This window comes from Globicephala melas, chromosome 7, assembly GCF_963455315.2.
Source record: "Globicephala melas chromosome 7, mGloMel1.2, whole genome shotgun sequence".
In the NCBI taxonomy this organism is placed as follows: domain Eukaryota; kingdom Metazoa; phylum Chordata; class Mammalia; order Artiodactyla; family Delphinidae; genus Globicephala; species Globicephala melas.
Window position 1 is genome coordinate 63,279,670 of NC_083320.1, and position 27,637 is coordinate 63,307,306.

Here is a 27,637-nt window from a genome sequence, read left to right on the forward strand (position 1 = left end):
TACAGTCAACGAACAGGATATAGAAGCTTTCCAAACATACACACATATCCCCTGTTTAACATCATTAATGTTTTCTTTTTAAAGTAAAGACATTGTATTTTGTCCCTTCATTAATCCTTATAAAACATTCTCACTGGGCTTCCCTGGTGACGCAGTGGTTGAGAGTCCACCTGCCAATACAGGGGACGTGGGTTCGTGCCCAGGTCCGGGAAGATCCCACATGCTGCGGAGCTGCTGGGCCCGTGAGCCATGGCCTCTGGGCCTGCGCGTCCGGAGCCTGTGCTCCGCAACGGGAGAGGCCACAGCAGTGAGAGGCCCGCGTACCACAAAAAAAAAAAAAAAAAAAAAAAAAAATTCTCACTAATTAAATAAGATGGGAAAGAAAATGAATGTTTTTGACGACAGTTCTTTCTCTCACTCACTTTCCCTACATCCTCTTCCTATTCCTTTCTAAACAATTTCTTTAACATATTAAATTTTATAGCCAAATACTAACCCATTTGGTATATAAATACACACACACCTTTACCCAAGCATGTGTACAAACTTAACCCAAAGAGAAGAAATATGGTTCCATGCATGAGGGCAAGTACCAGAGCAGAGCTTATGTTTTTCTCTATAAGGAACCAATGACCTTAAGCGGAAGAATGGGTATTGCTGCATAGATTAGGAATTAAAGTTGCCTTTCATCTTCACACTGCAAATAATTTTTCCTTAATTTATAAAATGGGTAAAAACTAATAAGGAGGAAGCTTCTACAGTGCTAGTAACGTTCTATTTCTAGGTCCACATTCTGATTAGTGAACGCATGGATGTGTTTACTTTGTTGTGATAATTCAATAAGCTGTACGCTTTACGTGTACTTTTGCGCATGTTTCTGTATGTATACTATACACACAGAATAAAAAGTTTACGTTAGAAAAATAAAGCACTTTTCAAACAACACCATACAAATATTTGTTAAGCAACTGATGATTGTACACTTGAATGATGGGTTTACAGCAAATACCCATTAGGGAATTAGCTGAACTGGGGTTCCACCAAGGTGGAATTTTAAGCCAAAGTCAGGGTTCTATGCTCCCTTTTGTTGTACACATATGGCAGGGAGAGAGAGTCACTCCCTCCCTCCCTCTCTTGCTCTAGCTCTCTCTCTCTAGCTCTCTCTCTCTCTACCTCTCACTCTCACTCTTAGTCTCTCCACAAATCTAAACACTCCTCAGGACCAAAAAGACTGTTTAGTTTCACCTGCAAAGACAAGTATAATCTGTGTCAACTTCCAAAATGTATCCTCATACACTATTTACTTTTAGCAGTTCCCATTCAGAGCAGCCTCCTGACTCTTTAAAGTTGGCTTTTAAAAAATAGGGCAGTAAGAAGTTTCTAGCAGCTAAGTGCATCTAATTCAGAAAAGCTTTAGACAATTTGAAAGGACTGAAATTCCTTAGATTTGACCCCTGAGTAAAGAATTAGATATTGGCTGGGAAAATGGAATGGAGAGAAAGGCTAACCACGTTTGGTACTCCTTTTAATGCAACATTTTTAACTCATCTTCAATTCTGCAAAAGGGGGAAAACTGCTTGCCAAACAATAAACTCTTGCTTTATAATTGTGGGACGTAATAACCAATTCTATTTCTTTTTTTTTTCAATCAGAAAAAAGAATCTGAAACTATGAACTTATTCTTGAAAACAGAAAGAACATTTATTCCATATTGTTTATTACTTATTTTTTAAACACACCAAAAAACTGAAGTTATCGGAAAAGATACTTGATACGATTTCAATTTTCTTAAATTTACCAAAGCTTGATTTGTGACCCAAGATATGATCTATCCTGGAGAATGTTCCAAGAAAACCATAATTCAAAGAGTCATGTACCAAAATGTTCATTGCAGCTCTATTTACAATAGCCAGGACATGGAAGCAACCTAAGTGCCCATCATCGGATGAATGGATAAAGAAGATGTGGCACGTATATACAATGGAATATTACTCAGCCATAAAAAGAAACGAAACTGAGGTATTTGTAATGAGGTGGTTGGACCTAGAGTCTGTCATACAGAGTGAAGTAAGTCAGAAAGAGAAAAGTAAATACCGTATGCTAACACATATATATGGAATCTAAGAAAAAAAAAGTAATGAAGAACCTAGGGGTAAGACGGGAATAAAGACACAGACCTACTAGAGAATGGACTTGAGGATATGGGGAGGGGGAAGGGTAAGCTGGGACAAAGTGAGAGAGTGGCATGGACATATATACACTACCAAACGTAAAATAGATAGCTAGTAGGAAGCAGCCGCATAGCACAGGGAGATCTGCTTGGTGCTTTGTGACCACCTAGAGGGGTGGGATAAGGGAGGGTGGGAGGGAGGGAGATGCAAGAGGGAAGAGATATGGGAACATGTGTATATGTATAACTGATTCACTTTGTTATAAAGCAGAAACTGACACACCATTGTGAAGCAATTATACTCCAATAACGATGTTAAAAAAAAACAAAAAACTGAAGTTAGCACAATGGGAGGTGATAGCTCTTATGAGTAACCATCCTTCTAAGTGGATTTTGCTCAAACTCACTATTCCCCTGGGAAATGTGAGTAATGACAGAACAGCTGGTAACCGGGGCTCAAGATCAAAAAACCAGGGGGTCAACGAATCAGGAGGGTCAGTTTACCCAGGTTACCTTCAATTCGAAGCAGAGGAGGATCTAAGTGGTAAACAGAAGATGTGGAATCTTCACTAAGTGAAAAGAAGCCAGCAGTTACAAGAAGTGAGAAGCCCTGGTCTTAAGCTGGTGACTAGTTGCCCTCTACCTGATCGTCGATGGTTTGACCCTACTCCGAGGTGTGGGCCGGCTGGGGGCAGGGGCACAGCATGGGTACTGAGCGTGGCGAAAGCCTTCTGCTTGCGTAGAGCCCCACGGCGAGAGCCTGCCTCTGAGGGAGGCTAGGTCAGAGCACTGGAATCTCCTAACGCTTCCTTCATTCAACTCTATGATACAGTTCACTGCAAGGTTTATTTCAGGAGCCCAGTTCTTTCCAATAAACCACAGGTACCTACCACCAGCAAAAGAAAGCTGTATACTTTATAAAACTCAACAAAACCATGAATAAAAAATACACACACAGAAAACCACTTGATCGCCTGAACACTCGTTAGAAATAACTGCCGAGTTTATGACGGCCACCTGTATATCTATTTTTGTTCTCTTCTCCAGTCCCTTTGCAATTCTGCAAGCAGCCATTTAAGTGTGGGTGCTTAACCCGCGCTGGGCTGAAAGTGGGAGGAAAATAAAACTGGGTGCGTGGTCTCAGTAACACAGGACAAGCGTGCTGGGGAGCCATCACCACACGAAGAACTGGTCCTGGGTATCTGCAGAATGAGTTCTGCTCTCAGGAGCTCCAACCCACATTTAATGGGGAGCCCTCCAATCACATGTTTTTTTAGAAAGCCATGAAATGTACATTGACAGTGGGGCAGGCAGCACATCTCAATCACCCGGGATGCTTCTCCCCACAGCCAGCCTCATTTACCTGTAGGAAGAGGAAGAGTAGCCATTTTTATTGTACAAATACTCCTGGCTGGTGACCAGACCAACTTGGGCGTTACAGAGCAAACTATTAGGTGGGGTGACCAACTGTTCCAGTTTTTCCCGGGCTGAGGCGTTTCCTGGGATAGTTCCAGATATACTGGGATCAGGTGGTCACCCTACAATGGCACTGTGAGCATCCCATAGCAGCCGTGCTCTCCCAGGACCTGGACCTGGGTGGGTGGCACAGAGCAAGTTACTTCAATTATCTCTATAGGCTTTGTTGTCCTGATACAGAAAATGGGAAGTAGAGATTCCTAGCTCTGCCAGTATTTCTCAAAGTGTGGTTTTCAGAACATCTGTGCCCTGAAATAGCATCTGGCAGAGGTGTTCCAAGGGGTGGTGGGATAGGGGTGGTAGGAACGGTGTGCTCTGGTTGGGGGGGTATTTTTTCACTCTATCAATTCTATGTTTAGAATTTGCTTCACATGGTGCTAATGAGAAGCAGAACAACTTTTAGTCAATTTTATTGTTTTCTTTTAAATCTATTGGTAGGTAATACAGCCCCTTACTGCCTGCACCCAGGGCAGACCTCTCCCACCACTACCACCCCTCCCCTCCTACTTCGGTACAACACTGGTGTGTAACACATGATAGACTCAAATATTTTTTAATGAACGAGTTTTCAATTTCCTTTCTAAGCAGAAAATCTGTGACTCTGTTAAACTATCACTGAATTAAAATAGAGGCAGTTTTTGGTAATTTGTCACTCCACAGCACTGTAGTTTCATCTTTGCCTTCCTTCCTCATTTAAAAGACAACCCACAAAAATGTCGTATTTGATCATCCTAAGATGCCCTCTATCAGCGCCTAAAGAAACTAACAGGCTTGTTAATCTATTTACACAGCAAACTTAATGATATGCTTAAGCTGCGCAGAGCTGCAAAAGTGCCTTTAGTAGAAATCAGGTACAACCCTCTTCTGAACGAATTCGGTCAGGCTAGGTTAGCCGTATTCATACCAAAGGAAGTTCAAATTTGGGGGTGTAGATTTGTTTCTCTTAAGGAAAAAAAATACACATATTTATTATTTTCAGCTAATTCTGAATGTCTGCATCTTCACAAGGATGATCCCAAGGACACTAGACTGAATTTCTTTCTTCTTAAGGATAAAATTAAGACAATCCACGAGGGTTAAAATTCTGAAAGAAATCAATAAACGTCAGTCTCAAGGCTTTCCTTTCTCTGGGAGGCTCTTGTGAGAAAAAGAAAATGTCTGAGCTGTCTAAATAGTAACATACAATCTCAGCAAAGTGCATTACATGACTATGAGATACAGAAGGCCCAGCTCTTCACTAACCTGCTGGGATTGTTTTCTGCTGACTACAGTTGGAAGAATCAGAATGTTCCTTGGAGGGGAAAAAAAAGCGAGAGAGAGAGAGAGAGAGAGAGACAGAAGAGGAGAAATAGGGAAAATAAAACTCAAATGGCTATGCCAGCAACCCCAGCTACTGAAAGCAGGAATGGAGCCTGACATACACATCCATGACATAAAGGTAATGCTAGAAAAGGGTTTCAGAAATCTCATGGTAAAGTCTCATTTCGAAACCTTCAATAAACTTGAACAGCAAGTAACTACCACCTCCATGAACTAGGCATTGCCCTAAAGGCAACGCATGCTTTATCTCATTTAATCTTCACAACAACCCTAAGAGTTTCAAATGGAAACTGAGCATGAAGAGATTAAGTAATTGGCTCCTAGATCTGTGTCTAGTAGGTGGCACGGCCAGAATCCAGTCTAGGTCTTAAATCAATATAAATGGTGAATTTGATGTTTGCCATTACCAGTGGTTGAAGAGTACCACCTCCATGAACTAGGCATTGCCCTAAAGGCAACGCATGCTTTATCTCATTTAATCTTCACAACAACCCTAAGAGTTTCAAATGGAAACTGAGCATGAAGAGATTAAGTAATTGGCTCCTAGATCTGTGTCTAGTAGGTGGCACGGCCAGAATCCAGTCTAGGTCTTAAATCAATATAAATGGTGAATTTGATGTTTGCCATTACCAGTGGTTGAAGACCCAATCAATTTTCCCTGGAGACCACGTGCAATAAAAAAACGACCATCAGGGCCAGATGGGGCAATGGGAGATAGACTGGGATATTTGCATAAGGCGTCCCTCCACTGAAAGGCAGTTTCCAGAGAAAACTCCATCTAGTGGAAGACCATCTTCCTGGGCTCTCTCTAAAGGCTGAGCCCCCTGAGAAAGCTTCAGGCTCTAAGTGGTACACAGCTGCCCATCACTTGTCTAAAATCCTACCATTAGAAATCCTACCATAGTTTTCTGCCACCAAATACAAGGAAGTCTCTGACCTACAATACACTATTAACTGTGGAGAAGAAAAGGCTAAGAAGCATTCTCCTCCCTAAATAAGCATAGCGCTGAAGAGATTGGGGCTTCAATGCCTCTTTAAAACTCTAAATATTTACTCTTCAACAGAACAAGTAAATCCTCCAGCTCCAGGATCAAATACATAAACAGATTCTACTGCCTCTATAAGCCATACCCTCTCCCGACCCACCCCCTGCCCCAGAAAACACATACCGGACACATGAAATAACATTACAGAATATTATTTCTCAGTCATACTAAATACTGTAGTGTACTATGTTATCAATTATTTTTTACACAATGTATATTTTTAGGAAGCCGTTGAGTCTCTTTCAACTACATTTTTGCAGATAGTCTTCTAATATCACAAAGTAGTCCCATTCCCCATTTTATAAGTGAGAATACCAAATTTCAGAGTATTCTGTTCACTACTGAATAGCTGAGAAAAGGTACTGTTTGGATTTAAACCCAAGTTTCCAGTCCTTCTGATACCTCTTCCATTTTCCTTTTAATTCTAGTTAGCAATATACATTTTTTTTCTGAAACCAAACACAAATACTTTTTTTTTTATGGGGTATCATTTTACATCAGTTCCATTAAAACCTAAAACCAATTTGCTGTACTCAAGTTAGGTGGCATAACAGTATTTTAAGGAATACACATTTCTAATTAAGTCCTATAAAAGTACACAACAGTAACATAATTTAAATGCACTGTCACCCTCCAGTGTATCCAAGCACTCAAAGATATCCACACTCCCACTGCCACACAATGCCCTTATATTCTCTTAATCTCCAGCATGCCTAAGTGACTGATTCTCAATTTTCCTTCACTCAAGCTATTGTGTCCAAAACTGCCACTCTGCTTAGAGCACCAAGTCACTTTATTCTGCTTTGAAATGGTGATCTACAGAGCCACTTAGACTAGCTGGCAGCTTTTACTCTGATACTTGCCAAACTGTGTCCCTGGACAAGATTTTTGATGGTTTTCTTTGCCTCCCTCCCCCACTCTTAACTCTGTGCTGTTCCTCTGCTCTCTAAACTAAACCTCCCTGTGTTTTTAAAGGATCTGTAACAATGAGAGCAGAAGGAACGAAGGTGGAGAGGGAGAGAGAGAGAAAAGAAGAAAGAGAGGAGAAGTAAGGGAGGGAGGGAGGGAGGGAGGGAAAAGAGAAGGAAAGGAGAGGAAAGGAAAGAGGGAGGAAGGAAAAAAGAATCACAATTACAGCTTCAGGACAGCAACAATAGCTTTGTAACCTGAAAACCTCACAGATAAGATGTGGCATTTATATAGGCACTGGCAAGTCACAAAATGTTACTCCTAGATCACTGTGTGAAAAAGGCCACCTAGCAAAGGAATGTATCTTCCCTGCAATGAAAAACCATTTGGGTGTAAAATAGCTAGTGGGAAGCAGCCGTGTAGCACGGGGAGGTCAGCTCGGTGCTTTGTGACCACCTAGAGGGGTGGGATAGGGAGGATGGGAGGGAGGGAGACCCAAGAGGGAGGAGATATAGGGATATATGTATATGTATAGCTGATTCACTTTGTTACACAGCAGAAACTAACACACCATTGTAAAGCAGTTATACTCCAATAAAGATGTTAAAAAAAATTAAAATTAACACATGTACACCTTAAAAAAAAAAAAAAACAACCATCTGGATGTCTCCAGCTCCACCCCTGCCAAAAACAACCGCCACGAGCCAACTGTGAGGAAATAAAAGCAAAAGTAGGAATAGGAAGCAGGAGTGGTCCGAAAGAAATTCACTTTGAAGACCAGCAGTGAGGAAGAGAAAGTCCTCCTTAAAAAAAAACAAAAACAAAAACCTGCCCAAAATATTCTCATAAATGAATCATAGAAAGCTGTGTTTTGTACAATGCAACTTGGAAAACTCCTTTTCAATAATATACTTGCCACTGCTTACAATCGATTGCCTTATAGCATACAGCATTTAAGGAAAAACTATGTTCAAATTTTCAGGTGTTTCAATCATTTGCTTACAAAAATGGTTGTGCAATTAAATCAAAAAATAGAGAGGAAGGTCAGATCTACTCTTCTTCCATGGCAAAAGCTTCCATGGGAAGAATCTCTGGCCTAGGTCACTCGCCTTACTAGAATTTGATCCTATCTTCCTGGTTTGCTTTAAATGGATCGTGAACTCACTAGGATCCCTTTACTTTAGTCCGAGGGATCCTCTGAAACTACACAGTGTGCTTTTCCAAAGACACTTTGCTCTCCTCTTCTGGACATGCCAATTATTAAACTGTTATATCGATAAATAGATTGTAGGAGGTTGTTTGGTTGAAGTACCTTTCAAAAAAGGCCCAGGGTACACGAGTGCTCTCTGGCCTTCAACCTTCCTTCCATCACCCTTCATGGAAGTGATACTTATTAATAACTAGAAAACTGTCAAGTTTAGAAAATGAAATCAGGTATTTCTAGTAAATGACTTTTTCTTTAGTCAGTGAATTTTCTTTTTTTCTATTATTATTTTTTTAATTGTGGTAAAATACACATAAAATTTACCATCTTAAACATTTTTAGTGTACAGTTCAGTGGCATTAAGTACATTCACATTGTGTGACCATTACCACCACTGATCTCCAGAACTCTTTCATCTTGCAAAACTGATGAAAGTACATGAGAATACTCATCAAACAATAAGTCCCCATTTCCCTCTCCCTCCAGCCCCTGGCAACCACCATTCTACTTTCTGTCTTTATGCATTTGACTATTCAAGTTACCTCACATAAGTGCAACCTTACAGTGTTTGTCTTTTTGTGACTGGCTTACTTCACTTAGTATAACGTCTTTAAGCTTCATCCATGTTGTAACATGTGTCAGAGTTTCCTTCCTTTTTGAGGCTAAATCATATCCTATTGCATGTATATACCACATTTTGTTTATCCATTCACCTGTCGGTCACTTAGGTGGCTTCTACCTTTTAGCTATTGTGAATAATATTGCTATGATCATGGGTATACAAATGTCTCTTTGAGACCCGCACTTCAATTCTTTTGGGCATATACCAGAAGTGCAACTGCTGGATCATATAGTAATTCTACTTTTAATTTTTTGAGGAAACTCCATATTGTTCTCCACAGTGGCTGTACCATTTTACATTCCCACCAACAAGGCAAAGGGTTCCAATTTCTCCACATCATGACCAACACTTGTTATTTTCTTTTCTTTTCTTTTTCTTTTTTTTTTATAGTAGCCATCCTAACGCTTGTGGGGTGATTTGCATTTCCCTAATGTTTAGTCTACTAAGTCGCTTTTATCCAAATGTTCAGAGAAACAATATAAAGGTGTTTAGGCTCTATCTCTGAGTTTTCCTTCATAAAAACCCATTCATTCTTCTTTTTTTAGTTTTGTTTTTAATTTTTTATTTATTTTTTGGTCTGCAATGGGTCTTTGTTGCTGTGTGCAGGCTTTCTCTAGTTGTGGTGAGCAGGGGTTACTCTTCGTTGCGGTGTGCAGGCTTCTCATTGCAGTGGCTTCTCTTGTTGCGGAGCATAGGCTCTAGGCACACAGGCTTCAGTAGCTGCAGCATGCGGGCTCAATAGTTGCGGCACATGGGCTCAGTAGTTGCAGCGTGCAGGCTCTAGGGCACACAGGCTTCAGTAGCTGTGGTGCGAGGGCTCAGTAGTTGTGGCTTGCAGGCTCTAGAGTGCAAGCTCAGTAGTTGTGGCGCTCAGGCTTCGTTGCTCCGCGGCACGTGGGATCTTCCCGGACCAGAGATCGAACCCATGTCCCCTGCATTGGCAGGCGGATTCTTAACCACTGTGCCCCCAGGGAAGTCCCAAAACCCATTCATTCTTAATCCCTGAAACTTATTCCAAACCCTTTCTCTCTGCCTCATCTTCCATAATAAAGTCAGGATATTATCTACTTCATCCTCTTGCATGTATCCTTTCCAGTATGTATTAATAGAATCTGAGAAGCTTCCTTCCTGATGATGAGGACTTAGGTTGTGGAGGAGAGGCAGGAGGCAGAAAGAAGTGAGTATAAACACATGACTAGAGAAACAGACAACACGAAACCATCCCGATTAAAAAAAAAAAAAAAAAAAAATCAGGGCTTCCCTGGTGGCGCAGTGGTTGAGAGTCTGCCTGCCGATGCAGGGGACACGGGTTCGTGCCCCGGTCCGGGAAGATCCCACATGCCGCAGAGTGGCTGCGCCCGTGAGCCATGGACTCTGAGCCTGCACGTCCAGAGCCTGGGCTCCGCAACAGGAAAGGCCACAACAGTGAGAGGCCCGCGAACCGCAAAAAAAAAAAAAAAATCAAAGGCCACCATTTCCTACCCAAAAAGTTGAGAAGCTCATCCCAGTAGGAAAATACACATGAATTCACAGAAGGTGAAATACAAGTGATTAATTATAAATATTTGAAATAAGTTCATCATGAGTAACATAAAACACACATTACAAGAGTAACATTTTTTTCAACTTTCAAAGAAAAAGATTTCCTCAAATAATAATAATCTGCAAGCTAATAAGGAAATACAAATGAATATAATCTTTCCCAAAACGAATTTGGTGATTTGTATCTATCAGGAACATTAAAATATTTATCTTTGGGCTTAGAAATGCCACCGCTGGGGAACATTCCTTAGGAAGTCTTCAGTAATTGGAAGATTTATATACACAAACTGGAAACAGCCTAAGTATCCAACAATAATAGGGGGACTAGTGAAATGAATTATGGCATATCCAAAGCGTAGAATAATGTGCAGCCACTGAAAACACTTTTGAATAAGTTTAATTACATGGAAAATGTTCAGAGTATATCATTACATAGCAAAAGGCGGCATATAAAACCATATATATATACAGTATGAGCTCATGATACTTGCTTTAAAATAGGAGATCAAAGATATTATTAGGAGATCAAGAAACCTGGTTCTAGATGCCTACCTTGTTATTTTAAGCTGTGTAAAGTTAGGTGCCTTTCCTAAATTTTCTATCCTTAGTATCATCTGTAAAATATTGGGAAGATTAATATCTACCACACAGGGCTTATAAGAGGATTATACGATGTAAACCATGTAAAGTAATAAACTCATACTAGGAAATAAATATTAGTTGTTATTTTTTTAATTAAAACTAAAAACTGGAGTCACTTGCAGGAGTCCAACATAAAACAAAACAAATGGTGAGCTCCAAGTTACAACTTCAGACCACATGCCCTGGGTACGCCATCATCCACAGCAGTACCCCAAAAAAGGCATTGCGAGAATCACCATTTTGTATTCGATCAGGTCATAGCACAGGCATTTGGAGAAGTCAATAGAAACTATGATGGCAGGAAAAAGATGACAAAAGAGCTTATGAAACCATTTTTTTAAAAGAGGGGATGTGGGAAAGAAGGGACCAAAGAATAACTTCAGGCATAAAGATTTTCAGGGCATCACTAATACAGAAGGATCCTTGTAATACGAGTGGCAATCTTGCTAACCTCTTATTTTTACAAATAAAAAGAAAGAAAAAATACCCCCCTAACACCATTAAGTGGCACACTAGTTACTAGCAAACAAAATTTGGAAACTCTGGTATCTTGACTCAAAAGTGCTTAAGAAATAAATCGATCAAATGAAGATGGGAGGGGAAAAAAACAATATAATTTTGAGGGTCATGGCTTTGTAAGAAATAGATGACCAGTAGCTTTAGAAAATCTGGTTTGCTTGGTGATGGAGGAAGGAATGTTAAGTGCGTGTAATAAACATTTAAAATCTTCTATGTACAACATGGACCGAGATTCTAGTGCTCACCAACGAAGTGCTATCAGGTGAGTAAAACAGGTAAAGAAAGCCTGAGGCAGGTGCAGTGATGTCCTATAAAGCCATGGGACTGGTCTGATGATGGAAGAAATTCATCTGAAACTCCATTATCTTGCCAAGGCCACCTGCCCTTCCCCATCACAGAAGACAAAACACTTCTGAAATACCTTTGGGACTGGAATTGAGGAAAAAAATCTAACCCTGTCCATGGAGAATTCAAATACTTTCAACAGAAAAGTCATTAAGTGAACTCAGGTTGTTAATTTCACCAGTCCTTGACGACATTAAATCATTTGTGATAATTTAAAGTTATCTCACCTGCCTTCCCCACTATTCTGCTGCCCGTTAAGAGTAATGTCATGTCTTTTATCCACAAATCAACCTATTACAAATAGCTACACTATTGCACCCTGTAAATACAAACCTTTTATTTTGCAAGATAAGAAGGCTGTACCAAAGTTCTGCAGAGAATACCACCCCTTTGATTTTAGGTTGTTTTCCAATGAAACATCCATTGTAATCCAATTCTTCTACCCCAGTCAGAAACTGTAGGTGTCAACCTGTTTGTGTCTGACCCAAACTCTTGCCTCTTACACCAGTCTGGCAAAGCAGGTATCTGTAAGTTTTAATCTGAATCACATAATCATGTAACAAGCAAAAAAGGTACATTTATGGAGTTAAACATCCAGGATGGATTGCATGAAAAAAGCATGTTTGTATGCAGGTTGTTCTCAAGTACTCCATCTTGGGCCATTCTGGCTGCTATAACAAAATATCGTAGGCTGGGCGGCTTATAAATAACAGAAATTTCTCTCTCATAGTTCTGGAGACTGGGAAGTCCAAGATCAGGGCACCAGCAGATTTGGTGTATGGGGAAGGCAATCTTCCTGTTTCACAGACAGCCATCCTTTTACTGTGTCCTCATGATGGAAGGGGTGAGGGAGGTCTCTGGGGTCTTTTTTAAAAAGGCACTAATCCCATATATGAGACACCACCCTCATGACCTATTCACTTCCCAAAGTCCCCACTTCCTACTATCATCACCTTGGCATTTGCAACTTACGAATAAGGATCGCCACTTATGGATTTTGAGGGCACATGAACATTTCAGTCCATTGCACACTCCAGTCTTCTAAAATATATCTGACAATATCAACCTCCATTACAAGCTACATTATAGGAACATCCTTCAGTTATGAAACACCTGACACCCCACTTTTTCCTGGCAGTCATTCACTCACACCTCCCCTCTCTCCTCTAACCATTAGAAATACATTCTCACTCGTCTTCCTTCTGTCCTCTCCTCTCGTCTCCTCAATGACCTCACCCAAGGCTGCTGCTAAGGCAAAGATATTAAGTAAACGCATGATAAAAATTGACCCACTGGCCAGACATCCCCTCTGATACAACTGAGACACTGTTGTTCTCTGAGGATTTGGTGGCAGGAGGTCATTATTTGGCTGAATGAGCCAGGTAAGACCGGTGTCAGCCTCTGAAGAATGACAGCTCTCACATAGCTTGGCACTTGAAGAAGCAACCTGACAGGAATGAGCTGCTCATTTCTTACCCAGACATCACAAGAGATGCAGATCTACTCTGGGATCCATCTAAAAAAGGTCTGAGGAAAGAGAGCAATTGCTTTCTCTGGAGAATCTTCTTTGTTGGTTATTCTGAAAGAGTGTCGCTATTTGGATCACAAATGATAATAGCCCAAATGATTCTTTTAACTCAAATCGTAATTGAAAAATACAAGAAACAAAACCATTAGCTAGGATATTTGTATGAAAAAAATCCCTTTATTCTTAGATGACTAATTTCTACCTGCAAAAAAATAACATTTAGCCTGCTTCAAAGTTTCATGAGATAACAATTAGTAAGCTTCAAATATATAGCATCCCTACAGGAATGCGATAACTGGGAAAGTGCAAGCAACCTTGGATTACAAAGGCCATCTGCTTCACTGCATAAATGAGAAAATAAGGCAGAGAGAAATTAGGTGGCTGCCCCAGTGTGAGGTAAGATTGACTAGAATGCTAATGTTCTGATTCTCAATCAGTACTTTCTGCATCTCTCTCCTAAACCCACAAGGGAGAAAATGCATTAATGTTATCTTTTGTAACAATAACTCAAAAAATTTTTATTCCCAAATAGAAATTCTGCAGAACTTTAATCCCGCATTTATGAATACCATAGCAACACACATTTTTTTAATGAATTTAGAAGAAGCATTTAGTATAACTCCAGAAAATGGCTCACTGTACCTAAACAAGCATTAAATCAAGACAATTCATCAAAGACATGATAATGCTACATTATTCAATAATATTCTGCTCCTTGTCAACAAGCCAACAACATAACAGTATACACTACAATTTTCATTCTAGGAGAAACCATCCAATTATTTTTAAAAAAAACAGATATTTTACTCAGTCAATCAGGTAATATCTATGGTGATCTTTCTGGTCCCTACCCAGAGCTAATTGTAGTTTAAAGACTAATGTAAAAACCACCAGACTTCAGGCTGTTCACAGAATCAGCAAAAAGTCATTGAATTTAGGCTGCTCCATTTTTAACCAATCATGCTGGACATTCATATTGCTGTCCATATGGTACTATAACATGGCATTGCTCTGGCCACCAGTGCCTTCACTGCCAACACCCAAACAGTGGGGGTGAAAACGGGAAAAGCCCAAATGGGCAAAGCCCGATTCAATTAATTCTTCAGTGCTTCTCTTTACAGAGAGAAATACGTAAGACTGAGGAGAATGAATTCAAATTCACAATTTTTGCCTCAACAGGGCATTAAAGACCCCCATTTAATAGAAATCAAGGTCTTGGATAATCAGCTGTTTCATAGATATGTTCTCAGCTCTGAAATAAATGACAGTAGGAGATAAAAGGAATAGAATCCTGGGGGAAAGAAATCCTGGGGGATTTCCCATTACAAATCATTTCATTTTTCAAAGAGATTTACAACCAGCTTTTAAAAATCATGTTATACGTTACAGAATACTGCAAAAGAAAAACATTTACCCACAACATGTTAGAAGGGTACCGAAAGTGAGTCATACCACTGCCAACAATATCGCTTGGTTCAGTTATATTGATTCAGGTCCCTGATGGGTGCTGAAATGAAGGCCACAGGTTGGATATCAGAATGTGTCATTTAGGTTTGAGAAGAGGAGAAACATGCAGAACTTGTAATTCTGGATACAACTACACCCTTGGATTTTCTGAGAAGTGAGAGAATCCCGAATGGTTAAAGACAGAGCTGTCACTACTACAGAAAGAAACAGACACCCTTCCAAAAGTCAGTAGCATCCTGTGGTATATGGGCCATACTGGATTATTATGCTGAACATTAATCATAAACTTTCACTTTCCATACAAGCTATTAAATCACTTCAATTTGGATCAATGGCTTGAAAGAAACCCACCAACTCTCTACGTATCAATATGAGGACATTTGCTGTGACTGATGGTTGAAGGCAGCTGACCCCTTTGTGTAAATTCTAAGTCACGGGATTGTGCAAAGGAAGAAAAAAATGTTCAGGAAGAGGAAAAATGAACTTCCAGTTTGCAACCATGAAATTAGCTTTTTTTTTTTTTTTTAAAGCAGAGAAAGTCAAAGTACAAAGCTATCTCCATTCTCTAACATGCATTTTTTCCAACCAAATGAACAGCCTGGAATCAGCTTTCTGCCCACAGTTCAATCGCTGACGTGGTTTTGTTTTCCAAAATATAGGACTACACATCTCTTTCAAAATGCATTAGCCAACTAAAAGTGAGCCCAGCCAGAAATGATCAGCCAGAATTGATCAGATGTCATTCGGCAACTGTGTGGAACCCCTACTATGAGTCTCCACAGAGCACCCGGCGTTCCCAAGAGGCTCTTTTGGGACGGATTGCAAGGTCAGATATGAGTTCCCATTTTCTGTAAGTAAACATCTGCTCTACGAAGCAACTCTAACCCTGCAAACACAACACACCCACTTTCTCACAGTTAAGTCTCAGCGCTGGAGAGGATCAATGATGTATCTGTGCTAGATTCCAATCATTTCAAAACAGGTCTTTAAATCTGTTCCTCTGTGCACGTCAATCTCTGCATGTGAACAGCTGACTTAGTTCTCAAGCAACAATACTGCCCATTGAAAAATACACCTTCCTTAAACAAAAGATACCTTTTGTTCCCATGAAGCATTGTCTGTTGCCATTTCCAGCAACAAATGACACAAAAGACAAATTCTGCCATCCTCAAGATTGGTTTTGGACAAACAGAAATACCAAAAAACAGAGCAAAAGCTCAAGAAACAAGACCAAGGTGAGTTGGGGGTAGAGGAGAGGTGGAGTGGAAGTGAGAAGTGGAATCTATACTCTGTGATCTAAGAAGTTCAGCCCCTACTGATGAATGGGGGACGGGGGAGGGGAAAGGAATGGGAGGTTGAGGTTTTCAGTTGAGAAAAAGAAGTGTGTTGCTGTCCCGGTTTTGTTTCAATAGCACCCGGAGAGTGCGTGGCAGGCACAATCTAGTTTGGTGACTAAGACTGATTCAGTGAGTAACACAAGTTTGTTTATGACACAAAGGAGCTACCCAACCAAAACCGGCAATTACACAAACAATAATATGTTAATTCTTTTAAATTGTTTGTGTTTGGGTACCAAATTAAAGTTTGTTTATTAAATTTCATAGGAAACATCTATCAATTTAATATCACCATTTTGCAGGCTGCGCACCCGTCCTGGAAAGAAATCGCTAATGGCCCGGAGTCCTGGAAACCTACAAACTACTGTCACCTATTTCCCAGCACTGTGGTCCTGATACTCAGTGTCACTGATGGAAACCAAACAGCGGCCATAAGCCAAGGAGTCCCTGGTGAATTTCTCCAAAGCACAGTCCGGACAAGCCGTGCGCCCGGGTGAAAGCATTTGGAAGTGTGCGCGGTTCCTCTGCCCTCCGGGCCGCGCGTCCGGAACGTTCCTGGCTGTCAGGTGGGTGGCGACAAGGCTCGGCAGGGAAGCGCTGCCTGGCAGCACAGCGTGCCCGCGGGGCGGAGAGGGACCAGCCCGGCAGAGTGTGGCGCGTCCCAAGGCCGGCAGTCGCTCACCTTTGTTCGCCCGCCCTCTCCGCGAGGAGGAGAGCGCGGGCCAGGCAGGAGTGCGGGGGGCTACCCCAGTGCTCCGCAGGCCCTCCCCAGCGCCCCGGAGGAAATCCGGAGGCAAGCCAGAGCCGCTCCGGCTCCCACAACCGCAGCCAGGCTGAGGGGTCAGCAACCCCTTCCCGAACACAAAGGTTGGGAGGCGTAAGCGCGAGCGCTGGGGGCGCGGGTGCGTGCGCCACAGAGCACGCGAGTGTGCGTGTGCGCGCGAGGGTGTGCGTGTGTGTGTGTGTGTGTGTGTAGGGGGAGGGGAGGAGCGCTCGCGAGGGTGTGCGCGCGAGGGTGTGCGTCTGTGTGTGTGTGTTTGTGTTTGTGTGTGTGTGTGTGTGTAGGGGGAGGGGAGGAGCGCTCCAGCCCGTCTTACCTCTCGAAGATGAGCCGTACCATTAACATGCAGAAGGCCAAGGGGAAGGCGAGATAGAGGTCCTCAGCCTGCGGGAAGGTGGCTTCCTCCGTGTTCTTCAGGTCCGCCCAGGTGACATTGTGAGGGAGCCAAAACCTCTCGTTCCAGAACCAGGCTAAGATTCCTGCCATCTTGCTTTGTCCAGTCCCGTCCTGGGCTCCCGCGGCCCGCCGAGATCTCCGCCACGCAGGGCGCCCGGGGATGCGCGCGCGGCTGGCTAGAGCCTGTGCCGCCGCCGCCGCCTCCTCCGCGGCCGCTGCTCTCGAAGGCTCGCGGCGAGCCCCGGTTCTCTCCTCCCTCTGGCCACGTTGGGAAAAGGAGCCGCCTCGCCCGTCACATGGCAGCCACGGCCGCTGGCCCTGATTGGCTCGTCCTCGCGTCAAGCAGCCAGGCACACGCGGCCGGCTAGCCCACGCCCCGAGGGCAGGGCGCAGCCGCTGCGCTCAGGGCGCCAGGGCACCGCTCTGGGGAGTGCCGCCCGGCCCCGCGCTCACAGTGCTCTCGAGCGGCGCTTAGGGCAGCGACCTGGGTTCGGCCGCCCGAATCCGTTCCGGCCCCGGGGCTTGCTCGCACATGCTCAGAACGCCGGCTTCTGCCGCGCTGGAGTTTCAGGCGTTTCGGTCGGCTTCCCGTGCGCGTACAGGCGCTGGGGAGGCAGGTAGGGGTCGGGGCGATATTCAGATCCACCCTTGCGCCGAGACAGAACAGCAGAAGGAGAAGTAGGGGGCGCAAAGAGCAAAGGAGGAAGAAATAGCAGGTAAAGAGTCATCCACCCCAGCGCTTGGAGAAGGAGGGGGAAAATCGGGTTCTGGGGCAGGATGGTTTGGCAAGAGGCGTCTGCCTCCACGCCGCGCCCGTCTTTCCCCATCTCTGACCTTCCAGCCTGGTTTTACTCCGCTCGTCACCACAATCCGCGCCCCCAGGGAAAAAGGCCCTCTTTTAATTTATGAGGTGGTAAGAGAAATTAGGCACTTAACTGCTGTTTGATAACGATGAGATGATGTTGATGATGATAACAACCGCAGCCTTCTGTAAAACTGCCCCACTAAATGAACCTCTCAGAAGATGGCTCCCGACCCCGTTTTGGCTTGGCCCATGGGTAGTGAACCTGCACTCTGCTACTTGATGGGCTTGTTGTTAACGCCTTTTGCATCGGAAACCTTTAAGGTGTTAAGTCTTTGAGGCCTAACCCAGGCACCTTGACTCCCACGATACGTTTCCTCACTGATAGGGAAACCATGTGTGGATCAATTAGGTGGTACATGCAGAACCTGGTTCCAGGGAATACTTTGTTGATTTTTCTCACAAACGTTCATTTCCTGCCTGGTTCTGCTAGTAAGTTCTACTGGACCCTTCCAAGAGGAAAATAAACAGGCTCTTAATACTTCTTTACCCTCCCTCCCCCTCCAGCTACCACCCTCTTTTCACTCCTTGCCTTTAAAGCGCAACTCTAAAGAACTGCCTATATCTGTTGCTTCCACTCTCTCCCCTGCATTCACTTTCGAACTTCTGTTTGAGCATTTGCCCCTCTTTGCTGCACTGAATTGTTCAAGGTCACCAATGATCTCCATGCTGCTAAACCCAAAGGTCAGTTCTCAACACCTCTTATCAGTAGCATTTGGCCAAGTTTGTCAGTAACTGCCTTTTGAAACACTTTCTTATCTTGATTTCCAGAATCCACATTCTTTCTGGTTTTCCTCCTACCTCATGACCGCTTTTGCTGAATCTCCTTTCTGGTTACTCCTCACTCCTTAAAGTTGGTGTGGCCTAGGAGTCAGTCTTTTGTCCTCTTCACTTTTCCACCTGTGTTCATTTACTTGGTGATCTTCTCCAGTCCCATAGCTTTCAATGCCATCTGTGTGGCTTTCAGTGTCATAGTGATTGCTCCCAAATTTGTATCTCTAGCCATGAACTTCTCCTTGAACTTCAGCCTCCTAAGTCCACTATCAAGTCAACTACTCCCCTTGGATGTCTAAAAGCCATTTCCTGTCCAAACTACTAATCTTCCCCCTAATTTTTTCCCACTCCTGTCTGGAGTCACCTTTTTTCCTTTTCTCTCTCATATCTCCTTTATAATCCATCACGTATCCTGTCACTTCCATCTTTAAACCGGAATGACACCATCTCTCACCACTTCTTCTGCAACCATCTTGGTCCAAACCACCACCATTTCTCTTCCGAGTTACCCTAGTAGCCTCCTAACTCCCAATTTCAACACTTGTCCCTCTACAGTCTATTTATTCTCAGCTCATGTGATCCAGTTGAAATGTAGTAAAATCATTTCTGTGCTTAAAACCATACTGCTTCCCCATTCCTCCTCAGTTGGAAGCCAAAGTCATTTCAGTGACCAAAGATGTGGCTCCATGTTACCTCTCTGACCTCATCTGTTCTCCTCTCTCATTTCCCTGTCCCTTACTCAGTGTGCTTTCATCACACTGGCCTCCCTGCCCTTCCAGCAAAACACCCAGCATGCCTTCGGGCCTTTGTACTTGCTTTGCTCTGTCTCTGGAACTTTTCCCTCAAGTATCCATGTCCACTCTTTCTATAATGCCACTCACTCGGTAAAGCCTTCCCTCGACACCCTAGTTAATCTATAATTGTCACTCCCCACCCCTACTCTTCCTAATCAACTTTCTTGCTTTGTTTCCCTCCAAAGCGTTTATCACCATCTAACACAATTTATTTTTTACTTTTTTTTCAATTGGTCTCCCCACACGCACTAAAATGTAAGCTTCTGAAAGTGAAAGATTTGTGTCTATAGCTGTTTTATCCCTAGCACTTAAAATAGTGCCAGCACATAGTAGGTACTCAATAAACTATTGAATTAATGAATCAACACTATTCTAACCTCACAAAAATCTCTAGGAGAGGAAAAAATCTGAATAAATAATAGTGTTAAATGTTTATAAATTCATGTGAAGAATAGTGTGGGCATAAAGAAGGGCTTCATCAGTTCTAAAGTGGGGTAGGGGTGGTGTCCTTGAAGTGGGTTCATCAGGTAGTAGTTCATCACCATCCTCATTTGAGACCATGTACCCAACTGCTCATTGTTACTGGTGACTTTCCAGGAAAATGCCTTGACACCAAATGCATTCTTGTAGGCCACAGAGAGGAGTTCTATTAAGGTCTCTTGCCACCTTTGTGGCAAAAGGTCATGTCATGGTGGACCCTGGCCTTCTGGACCAGGCAAACCCCCTCCACGGCTGCCACTGGTTCCTCATGTCACTCTCATGTATGACCTGACAGGACCTTGCCTTCTCTGCTTTCCCGAAAGACCCACTGTGTGCCCACACATACACACACACATGCACACGCACACACACACACACGCGCACACACACACATACACACACACATATATGAGGAAGTGTTGGTGACTTAGTGCCCTGGGACCTGAACTTTGATCCTGGGCAATGGAAGCCAGTGGTACATTTTCATTCTTTTCCCTCCCCTGCCCTGGGACACACACAGTAGCTTCAAACAGCCTCTCTGAAAATGTCCTGTGATACACAGCGCTCAGCTTATTTCAAAACTGTGGCCAGCTCAGGAATTGCCTTGTATTTCCTCTCTTTCTCTGTCTCACTCTCCATTTCTTTCATTCCTGCTTCCCTGAAATTACACCTCCCTGGAAATGCTCTTTTTTTCTAGAGAAGCCAAACTAAGATCATGTTGCTCTCCTATTCATCAACTCTGAGAAGGTGGTGAGATTTCAGGAACATTTTGAAAGATAGCTTTTGTTGGACCCTGGAAAGAGAACTCACGGCTTATCTGTGAATCTTGCACAAATCACTTAGTTTCTAAGAGCATGTGAACACCCTCCTGCGTAAGCTGCAAGTACCTGTCTTGCCTATGTCACCTGACTGTCATGAGGTTCACATGAGATAATATATGGGAAAGGGCTCGTAAACTCTTAATAACCTCTATACACATGCACAGTGCATGTTTTGTTTTGCTTTTTTTTTTTTTTTTTTTTTTGCGGTAAGTGGGCCTCTCACTGTTGTGGCCTCTTCCGTTGAGGAGCACAGGCTCCGGACGCGCAGGCCCAGCGGCCATGGCTCACGGGCCCAGCCGCTCCGCGGCATGTGGGATCTTCCCGGACAGGGGCACGAACCCGTGTCCCCTGCATCGGCAGGCGGACTCTCAACCACTGCGCCACCAGGGAAGCCCTGTTTTGCTTTTTTATGAAAAACAATGGATGAGCAAGTGAAGCACATCTGTTGGCCAGATTTACAATCTTCAGTTACTTCCTTGTTTTCACACCTAAGGGACTGTATTCATTTAGAAGGCCATATTTTTAAAGCAATACTATCTTAAAATGGACTTTATGCAGAAAACAACAGGCAAGATAGTGAAGGATATGGAAATCTTGAGGAGACATTTAGTATACATGTTAAGTGCACTAACTTTGGAGTTTTACAAAATGTAGGTTTAAGTGCTAGCTTTGCCAATAATAGCCTATTCTTCCTTAGAAAAAGTTCTTAATTACTTAACCTTTTAAGATCTCAGTTTCTTCACATGTACAAAAGGAATAATACTATTTACCACATGGGGTTAAGGTAGGATTTAAGTGAGATCATGTAAAGTGTTTAACAATTATATGGAGGTGGTTACCATTATTATTATGTACTGTCGCAATGTGGTGAAAATTCCATTGTTTCAGGGGAAGAAGGATCAGACTCTGCTGGGATGATTTACCTTCACGGCAGGCTGAGCCTTTCACATCTGAGGATGAGCAGGCCTTTACTTCTGAGATTAGTGGAATTAGCTTTCACTCAGCAGGGGAAGTGAGGATGATGTCAGGAAGGGAGAGACAGGGGAGTGGAGGGAGATTTCAGAAGCCTGTGCACCCTGCGTGAGATTCCTCCTGATGTTTTTGCTGCTAAGCTGCCATAACGTATTAGACACAAACTGCTGAAAACCAGTGATGTTTGGGAGAAACTTGTAAAGACACCAAGTTTTGATATAAGCGGCTTGTACAAACATGAAAGCCGGAGGATGTAAGCCGAAAAGAATTTGAAAAATTGTGGAGATGTATTTTAAATCTCAAGAGGTCAAGAAACTGGAATTTGAGTCAGGTGTTAAGCAGCCGGTGTAGTCCACAAGGATAGCTGTATCCAGTCACCCTGTGGACCATGGCAGGAACTAGGGGAAAGAAGATTCTTGGGAGGCCTGATATGTACGTTCCAAGATTGGAAGGGCTGTCAGGTGGGGGCAGTTTGACTTGATCTATGCGGATCTAGAGGGCAGAACTTGGAACAATTGGCTTAAATATCTGCAAGGCTAATTTTATCTCGGTAGGAGAAGTATGCAAAGCTGGCCAAAAATGAATCAACAGAGTCTCATCAAGCAGGGAACTTCCTATCATGGGAAGTGTTCAGGCAGGAGTCTACCTGTTAGATATGTTGGGAAAGCATTCCTGTCTGAAACTGACTTGGAAGTGGATGCCTTCTAAGCTCCCTTTAGTACTTTGGAGCTAACAGAAAACACTATTTGGAGAAGAATCTGCCTTGCCCTATGAATTTTTGCAGTTGGAAGAAGACATGAGGCAATGCCCTAATACTTTAGGACCTCTTCCGTACTCAATTTCTACTCTCTTAGAGGGGAGAGGGAAGAGGGAAGAAGGAGTGAAGGAAGAGGAAAGAAAGAAACAGAAGGTAATTACCGTGGGACAGAAATACATTCAAAAGTTAGAAAGAGAAATTTAAAAGTCCAAAATAATAGATCACTTCTTGCTAAAATGTTCTGATAAAGCCTAAAAGGGCTGGAGTATGTTGCTAGCTGCCTGCAGGATCCCAGTTGAAAACAAAATCAAAGGACTTAGGCCACATGGTTATATTGGCAGAGTCTGTTAGTTACCGGCTTCCATCCCTAGCACTTTGAACGTTTTTCTGTGCTGTTTTTAGTAGTGGGAAATTAGACATCAGAAATTACTCTGTTATATGCTATTTGAGAACTGATACTACCTCAGATGACTGTGTTCTTCCTTTCCTTCATTAGTTGTTAGAGTTTAAGTTCATCCTCGTGTGGATCTAAGGAGGGTAGAATTTCAAAGATAACCTTTCCTTGCAATCATTTAGTTTTGCCTTCAGAACTGCATCTAAGGCAAATGTTCACGTCCATGTCTAAAATAATCATTACCAGGAAATCTCAGTATATATTAAATTAAACTCTACATGCTCATATTTGGAAAGTACACATAGTTTTAAAAGTTTTTCCCTTTGAATTAAAAAATATGTAAATCTGCATAATAACCAAACAGATCAGCCCTCTTTCATTGTTAAATTAAGTGCAGAGTAGATACCTAGATAGGAGAATCATATCGTAAATATTCCAAGGAATTAATTGATCTCATTTAATTGAATTTGAGACCAATAAATTGTAATACCTTCTGCTGCCCTAATTACATGTGACATTGTAAGCAATCAGCTCCCTGTGATGGATGTGTCTAGGCTGCTATGTTTCTATTTGTCTCACATTTTTATGATCCCTAAATTCACTTAAACTTTAAAATGCAATTAAAATACAGCATAATCGTGCTTCCCTGGTGGCGCAGTGGTTGAGAATCTGCCTGCTAATGCAGGGGACACAGGTTCGAGCCCTGGTCTGGGAGGATCCCACATGCCGCGGAGCAACTAGGCCCATGAGCCACAACTACCAAGCCTGCGCGTCTGGAGCCTATGCTCCGCAACAAGAAGCCGCGATAGTGAGAGGCCCGCGCACCGCGATGAAGAGTGGCCCCCGCTTGCCACAACTAGAGAAAGCCCTCGCACAGAAACGAAGACCCAACACAGCAAAAATAAATTAATTAATTAATAAACTCCTACCCCCAACATCTTCTTTAAAAAAAAAATATATATATATATATATATATATATACACAGCATAATCAAGATTGAGAAAAAACAAGCTTTCAGAAGTCTACACAGATATGAGTTATGAGAAGATTTAGGTACTCTGATTTCACCAGCCATATATTTTTCAGAAGGCCTCCCCAGTGGTTGCCACAGAATTATTAACAAAATCCAGCGGCCCTGGAGCTTCCTAATGCTTGTGAATGATTTGGCTTAAAGGTTTTTGCAGTCCTCATTTGCATTGTAAAATGGACTTCAGCTCTAAGTTTAAGGAGAAGTTTTAGAAGCTTTGACATGGCAAGATGCCATGAGAATATTTTCCCTGTGGGGAAACGAAACTCAAATGTGCTAATTAAGGGTACTTAATATCCCTCAAAATTAATTCTTTGTTACCTGCAGTGGTTTAATTATTCCCTTATGGAAAGCTCAGAAATGCCCTGAATCTTTAAATAGCAGTGGACTGCTTGATTCTGAGTCAACATCCACTTTGAAGATATTTCTTCTACTCGTTGGCTACAGCAGTGGCCAAAGAGAGGAAGATTTTTCGATGACGCAATAAAACAGTAAGACAAATTTTCCCTGGTGGTTTGCGAAATCAGCTTCGTTAATATCATCATCCCTTACATGAGAGAACCTTCCAGAAAAAAAATTTATAGCGATAAAAATGAAAAGAGGGAAAGAGCTACAGTTAAACATCAGGCAATTCTAAGCTCTGACCACCAGAAGCAGTCAGCCAGCCCTGACACTTTCCCCACTAGCAGCCTGCCCTTTCCAGAAAAGCAAAAATCAGATGTCCTCAGAAGATTTTGGTTGAACTGAGAGAGAACTAACCATATACAAGGCTGTTTATCTTGAGAAATAAACGTGAGTGTTATCCAGGTAACTGTTGTTTCTCCTGGAATTCTTCTTGAATCAGGTATCCCCATGTAGCTATGGGACACACTAAAAAGCTCTAAATGTAGGTACATGTCTTGAGTTCAAATGTCACTTCCTCTGGTAGCCAACTCTGACCACCCAATCTAAAGCTGCTGCCCAGTCACTCTGTCACATCCCCCACTTACAGTCTTCCCATCACTCACAGCCATCTGATATCTTCTTGTGGGTTTACTTATCTACCAGTTTGTTCCTGTCATCCCACCTCAAACGTGCATTCTGGGAGAGCAGGGCCCTGGCCATCCTTGTCACTGCTGTACCCCAAGCTTTGAGCAGCCCTTGGGTCATGATGGCTGTTCAGTAAATCATTGTTAAAGGAGGGGAGTGTAGTTTTTTTTTTTTTTGATGTCAAACCCCTCTAACAATCAAAAAAAGATTTATTCTGGAGCCTGAGCTAGGAAAGGAGCTGGATATCCTGTGGCAGCAACCTGGAATCCGTGAATTTAATCAGGATAATGTGCGAGGACCCAAGTCCCCTGCACACACCCAAACCTCTGCACCAAAGCTGTCCGCTCAAACGAGTTTGACCAGAATCGGTCGATCAATTGATCACTTGGCAGGACTTGCAGGGTTATCATTCTCTTGGGCTGGAATGTCATCAGCTTAACCCTCGTCTATCTCCTCCCTCTGGAGCTGTCAGTGAATCTCTGGAACTCTCGGTCTAACCCTATTTTGACCTACATTTGATAAGGTCAAGTGTGAGGCATTTCCTAAACTTAGGAAAACTAGGCCAAATGCCCTGCACAGACCCTGGGCCTACCTGTGTCCTAATGTACACCTGTACTTCTGCTACTTCTTTCCTCTTAATTTTGTTTGGGCCACAGAACCAAGGAGTTCATTCCACTGGGCTGGTGAACAGTTTACATAGGAGTGCATGTATGTATTATCTCCTCAATTAATCTTAACTTAGCCAAACATATAGATATGGTTTTCTGTGCCTTCACTACCCCCTTAATTTAGTCTCTAACCAATAACTCTTTTGAGGGGTTAACTAACCTTCAAGCTGCAGGCCAGAGCTACACAGCACCTGCGGGGAAACATAGTAGCTTGTGTGGAATTAGACCATTTGTAAATTGTAGTCAGTTTGAAAAGAGAAAATTTCATTGAGTCAAAAAGCCTGCTTTATCTCCTTGCAAGATTTGATATTCGAGCAGGAGGTACAGATAGAGTCATTTGCTCAGGCCTTCCAAGGCTACCCACGGTAAAGAGACAATACGGTCAGGGCAGACATCGATTTTCTGGATTTCAGACCATCCTCAGAAATACTAGTTAACACAACTCTTCATAGATCCCAATGAAGAAGACCTCTTCTCAGTATCAAAAGGGAATAACAAATCATTTGGAAAAACTTCATGTCTTAAGCGTCAAGTAATGGGAATTTGTTTCAATTCTTGCAGGCTAAAAATATGAACAAACACCACTGAAAAGGCCTAGAAAAAAAGGCCCTAATGGTGAAGTAACACTTTTCCCATCTTGCTGTCTTTTCCCAGGTCACCTTCAGACAAGGGGCGGATTTCCTCCCACATGCATTCTTCCCCCTTGCAAAGCTTTGCCCTCTCCAGGAATGACCCATGGTCAACATTTGGCCTCTGCTTGAGAATTTAAGGACAAATCTCAGCCTTCCTTTTCCTGCACCATTAGAAAATGTCTAAGTAACATGAGAGCCATCCAAAAGACAAAGCCACAAATATCCAACTCAAGGAAACAAAATAAAACCTGAAGATTTTGGCAAGGTGTCCATGGATTTCTGCCCAATGCATCTGGCCTTCCCTTTGGTCTGCCCCAACCAGCTGGGCAGTAAAAGAGGTGGATCCGGAAGACTCATCCATTAGAGGAAATACAGGGCCTGCCTGGTATCTGAAACACCTACGCAATCTGCCACTACTCTGTGCAAGAGCCTCTGCCTGGCTCTCCTTGTCTACAGGACAAATCCAGACTCCTTCATAGGTAAGCAGGGCCCACACGTTGACTTTCCATCTCTCTTTCCTAATCCAACACTTCACTTTCCATCTCTTTCTCCTAATCCAAATCGTTGAACTTTGTACCCATCCCGACAGCTCAACCTTCCTCTCTCACACGTGTACTTAAACAAGTTTTTTTCTTCTTCATATTATTTCCTCCTGTTTAGAATGCCGTTCCCTTTCTTCTCTACCCATCAAAATTGTATTTGTAAGCTAACTTCTGTCTCAAAAACCACCTTCTGAAATTTAGATCACATCAGAATTAGAACGAATCCCTCCCTACCTGGGGTTAACGTTGGGCATTCCACCAGGCAGGTTGTCTTTTCTCTTGAACCGCTGGCTCCTTTAGGGCAGAACTAGTTCTTATTTCATCGCTATTGCCCCAGGGCCTAGCAGGGATTTTTGCACATAGCAGGTATTTAATAAAGTTTGGTCTAATTGTATTTCTTAGGAGAACAGCCTCTAACAGTTAATTTAGGGTGGGAGACAGTTGATATGAATTGTTAAGAGTTCAGGAGTAAGAATGAAGTTCACCTGTAAATCCCAGCTTCACTTCTTACAAGCTGTATGGCCTTGGAACTAACTAAATCTTTAAACCTGAGTTTCCTCATCTGAAAAAAATGAGGTAT

The 27,637-nt window shown here is 42.7% G+C and overlaps 2 protein-coding genes across 3 annotated transcripts in view; one reads left to right on the forward strand and one right to left on the reverse strand.

The window, feature by feature from the left end:
• Positions 1-17,554, reverse strand: part of CERS6 (ceramide synthase 6) — a 322,915-nt gene extending 305,361 nt beyond the window's left edge. Inside the window, exon 1 of the mRNA XM_060302302.1 lies at positions 17,225-17,554. Coding sequence (XP_060158285.1) covers positions 17,225-17,394 — 170 coding nt within the window. The 5' untranslated portion in view covers positions 17,395-17,554. The remainder of the gene's footprint in view (positions 1-17,224) is intronic.
• A 187-nt stretch (positions 17,555-17,741) lies between these two features.
• The window catches only part of STK39 (serine/threonine kinase 39), a 478,001-nt gene continuing 468,105 nt past the window's right edge, over positions 17,742-27,637 (forward strand). Inside the window, exons 1-2 of one of the 2 annotated variants that reach the window (XM_030852534.3) lie at positions 17,742-18,020; positions 26,538-26,994. The gene's annotated coding sequence lies outside the window, so the exon portion shown is untranslated. The remainder of the gene's footprint in view (positions 18,021-26,537; positions 26,995-27,637) is intronic. The other variant, XM_060302304.2, reaches the window with a different exon arrangement.